The 9,411-nt window shown below is 38.1% G+C and overlaps 1 protein-coding gene across 1 annotated transcript; it reads right to left on the bottom strand.

Moving 5' to 3' along the window:
- Positions 1-1,234: 1,234 nt before the first annotated feature.
- On the bottom strand, positions 1,235-8,465 carry LOC114553651 (acidic mammalian chitinase-like). Its single transcript, XM_028574963.1, has 11 exons — positions 8,441-8,465; positions 6,702-6,728; positions 5,023-5,227; positions 4,780-4,836; positions 4,412-4,577; positions 4,200-4,324; positions 3,972-4,095; positions 2,261-2,443; positions 2,061-2,177; positions 1,796-1,939; positions 1,235-1,489 (listed from the first exon to the last, which is right to left on the bottom strand). Exons 1-11 carry the CDS (start codon positions 8,463-8,465, stop codon positions 1,235-1,237), a joined length of 1,428 nt encoding a protein of 475 aa, XP_028430764.1.
- Between the last annotated feature and the right edge of the window lie 946 nt (positions 8,466-9,411).

The raw sequence follows: 9,411 nt of genomic DNA, 5'->3' as shown, positions 1-9,411 counted from the left end.
AACTGTAGGTTTTTTATATAGTATATATAAGGCAAATAAAAGTGCTAAATATAAAACACAATTTTTTCATTATTAGTATTTTATTGTGTAAATTCTCACGTACAACGTGGAACATTCTTTCACAGACGAGATGTGGAATTTCCACGTCACTTCCGCGGATTCGTTTAAACGTAGACAAATACATGAAACTGTATTTTAATATTATAACAATCTGTATTGTTTAACTCCTCAAATACAACATTAGAAAAAACATTAATATTACGAATGTTAGGCCTATATATTTTTATCTTCGTATCCGCCGAGCGGGACGTACTACGTCACTTCCGGAGTTTTTCGCGGATTCGTTTAAACGTTATTATGGTTCATAATTTACTGGAATAAAACTGAGCAACGTGTTGTTGCTGGTGACACAATAACTGACTGTATATATGTATATTGAAGCGATCCTGGCGTTAAAGACCAGCTGATCGCTGCCCGATTCTTTGCAATGAATGGCCGCATTGCATTGGGGGATAGGCCTATCGGCTTTGAATGCTTCCTGCTCGGATCATTTCGTAATGTTCTGTATTAGCCTATACTGTAATATTTCACCGGTAATAAGACCGAAATAATATTATTAAAGTAAAGAAATGAATACCATGATAACATCTAAATAAATGTTGATAGATGTAGCATTATAGTTTAAAAAATATAAATCAACAAAAAAAGCAATCCAGCTTCCCTGGCCGAAATATACCGAAATAATAACATAAAAAGAAATACATATAAACCATAATACTATCTCGTGAGTAATGTTGATTAAAACAGCGGTTATTGGGCTAAAAATACCAATAACTGTCACAGATTTCGAGTTAAGGGGCGGGGGGCGTGTTTTTTTCTTTCGTCGATATCCGACGGTGAGGGAATAACATGAATGTCTATCTGACGGACCCCCCTCGTCGAAAAATAACGTCAAGGGTACCCCTATTTCGTTGAAACTTGACGCCAGGGTCCTTGACCATGCGTCATACATTTGACGAGTAGGGAGTGAGACTGTGTTGGTTATTCTGATGGAACATACACATTAAAAATGTCTCTTCTTTTTTTCCCACTTCCTTTTCACTTCTAATTAACAAGCTGTTTTCTAAACATGACTATATGACAGCTTTTTTTTTTCAAAAAGGATAAAAACAAATGTTTTCCCTGAGGTTAGAGTCAGTTCTACGATGTCACTCAGTCCTCCACTATTTAAGAATTAAGCCCACACACAGCACTTGCAACTGTCGTCATAGACAGTCCCGACTCCACACTGCCTCAGATAGGTTCGGCCGCCTGCACACACGTAAAAGCTTCTGTTGTCAGCAGGGTTGGGGTACATGCCGTTTGGCTTGTCTTTGCAGAAGTCATGTCCCGGGATAGGGATGGTGGTCTTGGTAGATGGAGCATTGGTAGTACTACTGGGTTTGGAGGTTGTTCTTGTGGCTGGTGCTGTGGTAGTAACAGCAGGTTTCTTGGTTGTGCTAGTCGGTGATGCTGTGGTAGGAACAGCAGGTTTCTTGGTTGTGCTAGTCGGTGATGCTGTGGTAGGAACAGCAGGTTTCTTGGTTGTGGTTGATGGAAGGGGAGGCATATCTGTGAGACGTGAAAGAAAAAGTAAGACTACATTATACAAAAAGATCAATTTTGTAAAAATATAGCTTGTATAAACTAAATGGAACAACTTTGTTTTCCAAAAACATTTCAAGAACTTAACTCTTGTGGAATAACTTAACTTTTCTTTCTTATCTCAAACATATTGGCTCATAAAAAAAGAGACGGAAGACTTACCAACATCGATGAGTTTGCGCAGATGGGACAGCAGAGGATGGCTTCCCTGTCCACAGAACTCTCCTTTAAAGTCATCCAGATCCAAGGCCCACACAAAGGCACCGCCATACTTCATGTCCCTCATGTACTGGACCTGTGAATTGAACAACAGGACGAGTCAACCAAAAATTAAGGAATTATTCATCTATCTCTTGAATTCCACCCAGCAGACCAACCCGAAATCTGTAACCCCTGTGTATTGATGTGCTACCTACCTTAATCTCATAGCTCTCCCTGGTGTCGAATCCCACCCACTCGTTGTTCTTGACGGCATAGGGAACTTTCTGATCGTCAATCCACTGAATGGTGGTGCCCTTTAGAAGGGTGCAGACCTGAAATACCACATTAGATGACAATAGATTGGTCCATCCATTCTACTTGTGTTATTATGCATTTCATTTTATTCCGACTTTACCTCATAGTAGGACCAGAATCCAGCTTCACGTGTGAATGGTCCGGCTGATGCAGCACCACTAGCTGGGGCTCCAACGCCACTGTTTGATGATGTCAGACGGAAGGTACGACCATAAGCAGCAAATCCCATCATCAGCTTCTCCACTGGGGTGCCTTGGTCTCTCCAGTATTTCATGGCATAGTCCTGAAATAGAAATGGAATAGAACGGATGGTTGACACAGACACAAGGCCTGGATTTCTTTATGGACACAGTAGCAACTGACAGTGCTTGTCAGGAATAAAAATTATATTCTACAGTAAGTATTTGTTATTGTACTTCCATAAAGTTGGGGGGCATGTGAGAGATGAAGCAGCATGTATTATCTGTTTCTCTCAACCCTAGATCCTGTCTCCTCAAATGTAGTTAAAGATGCTATCCTTATCATCGATCCCAGGAATTGTACTGAAGAGGACTATTTGGATCTTTTTTCTTAGACTCTCAGCCCATATTGTCTCAGCAATATCTAATATTTTCAATCTTTCAATTTTCTCTAGTGTAGTTTGGAAAATGGCTCATGTTATACCCCTACATAAGGGAGATGACAAGAACAATTTTAACAACTTTAGACAAATATCCAAACTGCCTTGCTTGTCAAAGGTCCTGGAATCTCTGACAAATGATCAATTGAAGGTGGTACTGTCTATTCATTCCATTTTGAGTCCATTTTGAGTGAGTTTTAGAGCAGGACACAGTACTATAACTGCTGTTTGCCTGCTTTTGCAGAGGCTACATAATATTGTATTTGATATAAATGCATGTAATTGGTTCAGGAACTACATATCAAAGAGACAACAATCTTTTAAATTGGAAAGCTACAATTCTGAATTGTTATCAGTAACAAAAGCTGTTCCACAGGGTTCAATTTTAGGTCCAGTCCTTTTCACTATCTATAGCAACAATATTATTTAATCTTTGACAAACAGTCATGCCCACCTGTACACAAATGAAACAGTGCTGTATTATGTTGCGGATTCTGTTTATCTAGCAATTGAAAACTTCTCACAATCCTTAAAATCAATTCACTTGTACCTTTTGGACAATTTAGAGATCTGATTTTAAACCTCAAAACTTCTACTTGTATTGCTTTACATAATTTTCTTTTCTTTTACATCCTAATTATCCCAATTTATTTATAAAATATTTGTACAGTTCAGAATGTTTTGTAGATTTCTATTCTTTTTATGATGGTGTTGCTTCTACTCTGTGTTTCTTCTTGTTTTTTATCTTTGTAATTTACTTTATGTCATGTAAATGACGGCCAACCCTTAATGATCTATCAAGTGTAAATAAAGGTTAAATGAGAACATCAGAGGCCTAGATATCCTGACTTCTGGTCCCTTTTAAGTGTCAAGCCTAAAAAATGGCTCAACCCTACTTTTCCCAAATTGTGCCCGGTAAATTACCAGATTTTTCAAACTCTACAAGTCTTTTGTAACGACGAAGCTAAAATACCCTGATGACATAACTATGACATAATCTGGGTTATTATCTCAGTCTTGACAAAGTCTCAGTTCTAATTGTAGCTGAGTAGTCCTCTCCATAAATAGCTAAAGTGTGAAATTGGTTAAATAAAGGATATTGGACCAATGTGATTTATGTATTCCTGCATCATTCATGCCATAAGAATTTCAGAATGTTTGGGGCTCCAAAGAGCACCACTACAACTCTTACAGTGTTGAAGTAGATGAGGTCACCACTGTCATGTGAGCCGCGGTACAGTGGGCTGTTGTGTCCAGTCAATGTCTCCCAAGCTCCATGGAAGTCATAGGTCATCACATTGATAAAGTCCAGATGCCTGAAATGCATATGAAATACTGATTAGCATGAGCTATTGAGCCCTTCTTTATCAAAAACAATTATTGATTTAAAATAACAGTATTCCAAAACAATCTGCAGTACTTGGCAATCTCAGAAATCTCATATCCAGTATCAATGGTTCCTTTTCCAGCAGACACTGCTGCAGTCAGCATGAGCTGAGGATTGCCAGTGGCCTTGGCTTCAGCTGCGTAGGCTTCAACAAGTTCCTGCAAATAAAGACAATATGAGACTTTCAAAAATATAGTGTCATCAATGCAATTTTGTTCAAAATGGCTCAAGAGTTCATGACCCACCTTGCAGAGCAGACTGAACCGCTGTTTGTCCACTGGGGGACTTCCACGAGATCCAGGGTACTCCCAGTCCAGATCCAGACCATCAAATCCATGAGTCCTTAGGAATTTGATAGAAGACTGGATGAACTTCTGACGGTTGGAAGGAGTGGACACCATGATGGAGAACCTGAGGAAATTTGTTCAATGTAAATAGGACTTAGCAACATTATCCTAAAATGCATCAGAACTATTGATCATGAGTTTGACATATCTACTATTTTTGTCTAAATTCATGCCATATCTTCATTGTCTAAGTTTTCATTCCATGTTCAACGTTTGAGATGGTTTTGATCGACAACTTTGATAAAAAAAAAAGCAGAAACACTCACTGGGTTGAGCCAAAGTTCCATCCACCAACAGCCAGTAAGGTTTTCAGACTGAGGTTCCTTTAAAAAATACATGTGGTATAATATGCTATGAAATATGATTTGTTTAATGCAGAATATTTGAGTTGACAAAGGCCTACTAAACTGTGATTTTCAAAATTCACGTTTGAATTTTGGTCATCCACACACAGATTAAAGCGCAAGCTGAGGTAATATTTCACAAGACAGTGGAAAGACAGTTCTTACTTGCTCTTCAGGCCATTAAAGGTCATGTACAGGGTCTCGTCATTCCATTCATATGTAACCAACTCGTTTTTGTTGTTAATGATGGAGAAAGCATAAATCAGATGGGTGCACAGGAAGGGATCCACATTCTGGGGCATGTATTTCCCAGCCCCAGGTCTGTACTGGGACCAGTTGGTGAAATAGCACGCCATCTTGGAGGAAGTTGCTGGAGATCAGTGAATGCAAATCTTTGGTCAGTATTGCACATAACCATGTCATTTTCAGACACTTTACAGTTTTTCACAATCGCTATGACACTTTTTTCAATACTTTTAACAACTTTCCTAAGCTCTTAACACAGTTAGCACAACATCCGTCTGTGTAGGCTATACAATTAACACATTTCTTCTTGCTTTGAGACAAAATGCATTCAGTTAACACAAATTTAAAATGCTTGAACTTCTCTTACACACAAGCTCCACCAAGACCAAAACAATGGATCTTCACTGCCAAATTTACAAATGCTTTCACACTGTATGTCAGAACAGATAACATCATGTTCTAAACCTAACTTATAGGCTAAAGTCAAAGTGAACAGCTGATCATATTGTAAATTGAAACACAAATATATTCCCTGCATTTTATATATGCATTTATTGAGAAACAGCTGATTGAAGTCATGCAAATAGATCGATCACAGCTGATTCCCTTCTAGGAAACACAGGTGTTGAGGTTCTTTCGATCGCATGATCATATGGTAGTACAGTAAAAAAAGACCTATTTGAACAATATACTCTAGATGAACAAAGAAAATAAGAAAAATGCCTTCACGAGGGAGAGGAAGAGGAGTACCAGGACAATTCTGTCTCTGTCTCCTTTTTTTCACAAACCGTATATTCTATAAAGCTACTCTGAGATGGGTCATTTATTTTTTGTATTGAATCTCTGCAGCAAAAGAAAGAAAATGGTGGCCGGGTTGGCTCAGTGGGTAGAGCATGCACACATATACTTGGAGGTTTATGCCTTGACGCAGATATCCAGGGTTCAAATCAGACTTGTGACTATTTCCTGCATGTCTTCCCCCTTTCTCTCTCTGCCCTTTCTCAACTAGCTGTCCTGTCAAATAAAGGCAGAAAACCCCAAAAAATAATCTTTAAAAAAATTTGCTAAACCCAACAAAACAAAAATGTAAAGGCTTCAACAGGAACTGCAGTCCAAAACACAATCTATGATCAATACAGTCACTTTTGTCTGTTGTATAAGGGCAGACCTGATACATAAAATAATGTAGTTTCTGTTATTCCATGGGATGTTAGTGTTTTTTATGACATTGTGCTATGATTGACTAAATGTTCCTGTTGGAAGAGAACATGTGTTAATGTTTTGGAAGAATTATTTGATTTTGAGACATGATTACATTGTTTTGGTAAACACAGTGTATTGTGTTAGTGAATTATTGTATTTTGAAAATCGGTGTTGGAGTTTAGTTTACAATGTGTGATTTTGAGCATGAAATTAACTGTTTTGCCAATCGTGTGTTGTAAGTGTGTTGGTGCGTTAAGAGTTTAGGAAAGTTGTTAAAAGTATTGAAAAAGGTGTCATAGCGATTGTGAAAAACTGTAAGACATATTGCTGACTCAGTGCCAATATAAAGTGTCATTGTATGAGCATGTCATTGTTTTTACTGAAGAGTAACTTACCCAGCTGGCACATCATCAGGCACAAGCCTAAAGAGAGGTACACATAAGAAAATGATTGCATACAGTTGAAACCAGATATTTACATACACTTCAGAAAAAAACACAAAAACTTTTATTTCTTTACTGTCATACATTAAATCAGAGTAAACTTTTTCTGTTTTAGATCAATAAATATTAACATATTTTTTGCATTTGTTGAATGTCAGAATTGAGCGAGGGAGAATTTTTATGTATTTTTTTTATCACTTTCATCAAAGTCAGAAGTATACATACACTAAGTTTATTGTGTCTTAAACAAAAAGAAAACTCCAGATGATTCCATTCTGAGCTTAAGAAGCTTCTGGTTAATTGATTCCATTTGAGTTAATTGGTGGCACACCTGTGGATGCTTATAAAGGCACACCTCAAACACAGAGCCTCTTTCTTTGACATCATGGGAAAATCAAGAGAAATCAACCAAGACATCAAGAAAAGAATTGTGGACCTCCACAAGTGTGGCTCATCCTTAAGTACAATTTCCAGATGCCTGAAGGTCCCACGTTCATCTGTTCAGACAATAATACGCAAGTATAAAAAACATGGGAATGTACAACTATCATACCGCTCAGGAAGGAGACGGATTCTGAGTCCCAGAGAGGAACGTTTTTTGGTGCGAAATGTGCGAATCAATCCCAGGACAACAGCAAAAGACCTTGTGAAGATGCTAGCTGAAACTGGTAAGGCAGTGTCATTATCCACAGAAAAACGAGTCCTGTCCCACCATGAGCTAAAAGGTTACTCTGGGAGAAGAAAGCCATTACTTCAAAACCACCATAAAAAGCCAGACTACAGTTTGCAACTGCACATGGGGACAAAAATCTTAATTTCTGGAGACATGTCCTTTGGTGTGACGAAACAAAAATTCAACTGTTCGGCCGTGTGTGTGTGCGTGCGTGCGTGCGTGCACGTGTGCGTGCGTGCACGTGTGCGTGCGTGCGTGTGCGTGTGTGCGCGTGTGGAAGTATAGGGGTGGTAGTATAATTTTGTGGGGCTGCTTTGCTGCAGAAGGGACTGGTGCACTTCATAAAATAGATGGCATCATGAGAAAAGACAATTTTGTGGATATATTGAAGCAACATCTGAAGACATCAGCAAGGAAGTTAAAGCTTGGGTGCAAATGGGTCTTCCAAATGGACAATGAACCCAAGCATACCTCCAAATTAGTTACAAAGTGGCTTAAGGACAACAAAGTCAAGGTATTGGAATGGCCATCACAGAAGCCCTGATCTCAATCCAATAGAAAATTTGTGGCTGGCACTGAAAAGGCGAGTGCGAGCAAGAAGGCCTACAAACCTGACCAAGTTACACCAGTTCTGTTAAGAGGAGTGGATCAAAATTCCAGCAAACTATTGTAGAAATCTTGTGGAAGGATACCCAAAACGTTTGGCCCAAGTGAAACAGTTTTGGGGTAATTCTACCAAATACTAAGGAAGTGTATGTATACTTCTGACTTTGATGAAAGTGATAAAAAAAAATACATAAAAATTCTCCCTCGCTCGATTCTGACATTTAAGAAATGCAAAAAATATGTTAGTATGTATTGATCTAAAACAAAGTTTACTCTGATTCAATGTATGACAGTAAAGAAATAAAAGTTTTTGTGTTTTTCCTGAAGTGTATGTAAATATCTGGTTTCAACTGTACATAAATAATATAAGGCATTGTGGTGATAAAAGCATGGAGGCCTGATAGCTGTTTACCTGCATAAAGAGTAAACTTGGTCATCTTGATTTGAAAGCTCACCACTTTAACTTCTTTTTTCTAGAATAAATACAGTGAACAGATTTGTCAAGGACAAAACAAAGACCAACAAAATGAATGATTGTATATTCTGGAGTTATTAAGATGATTCTTATCTACTACTTGACTTTAACTAGTATGAACTAAAAGCATGTGAACCATCATAGTTTCTCTTGAATCTTTAGAACTTTTTGTGTATTTTTTGAATAAACCAATATCAATCAAAGTTAGTTACCCTTTGACTGACCAAGTGTAAGCTTACCTTGGGATCTTCAGAAGGAACCAAAGTGTATGAGTGTTGGATCTTCTTTTATAGCTTACACCACTGTGGAGTATATCAGTCCTCCTCACATACCATGAAAGGGAGTTGAGCAATACGTCTACTGTAGGTACAAAAGGGATAAGATAAGTAACATCAGACTTGTATATATGGTGATAAGCTTTAGTATATGGCATGGAGACAGTGTACAAAAGCAGCATTTCTGTACAAGATATGACTCAAATTAGGTCATGACATGAAAGCTTGTGTTCTTTTAGTAATGTCAGCAGGTGCAATTGTGTGTTATCAGGGGAACACAGCTCAACTTTGTCCTTTAGCTGTCCAAGGACATTGTCGCCTCACATTGACTTGTTTCAAATGATCCAGGAGTAAGTCATGTCGAACATGTCTGCTTTTCAATGCTGGTCATGAAGAGTGAAGAAGTTGTTTATTAGCAAAGACTGCAACTGCAGAATATATAATATATGAGGGGCCTTTAGGGACATTATTCTGAGTGACCAGGCATTTCCATGTATTTTTCCTCTCGTACACATATAAAACCGAATTTATTCACATACTATACTGAAAACCTTACACACCTACAAGTAAAATGCTTTTACATACACAACTGAAACACTCCCACAAACAACTGAACATTTTAGGCTCACATAC

The sequence above is a fragment of the Perca flavescens genome, chromosome 4 (genome assembly GCF_004354835.1).
Source record: "Perca flavescens isolate YP-PL-M2 chromosome 4, PFLA_1.0, whole genome shotgun sequence".
Classification (NCBI taxonomy): Eukaryota; Metazoa; Chordata; class Actinopteri; order Perciformes; family Percidae; genus Perca; species Perca flavescens.
Note: the sequence above shows the minus strand (reverse complement) of the source record. Positions and strands in the feature narration are given on the sequence as shown.

What these genes read in the sequence shown, in the direction of transcription:
- LOC114553651 (XM_028574963.1), bottom strand. Translation starts at nt 8,465, where the DNA reads ATGACCAAGTTTACTCTTTATGCAG. An exon ending in ACCTCATCTACTTCAACACT is followed by an intron (nt 2,444 to 3,971) that starts GTAAGAGTTGTA and finishes TTTCTATTTCAG; the next exon opens with GACTATGCCATGAAATACTG. An exon ending in GATTCTGGTCCTACTATGAG is followed by an intron (nt 2,178 to 2,260) that starts GTAAAGTCGGAA and finishes GTGGTATTTCAG; the next exon opens with GTCTGCACCCTTCTAAAGGG.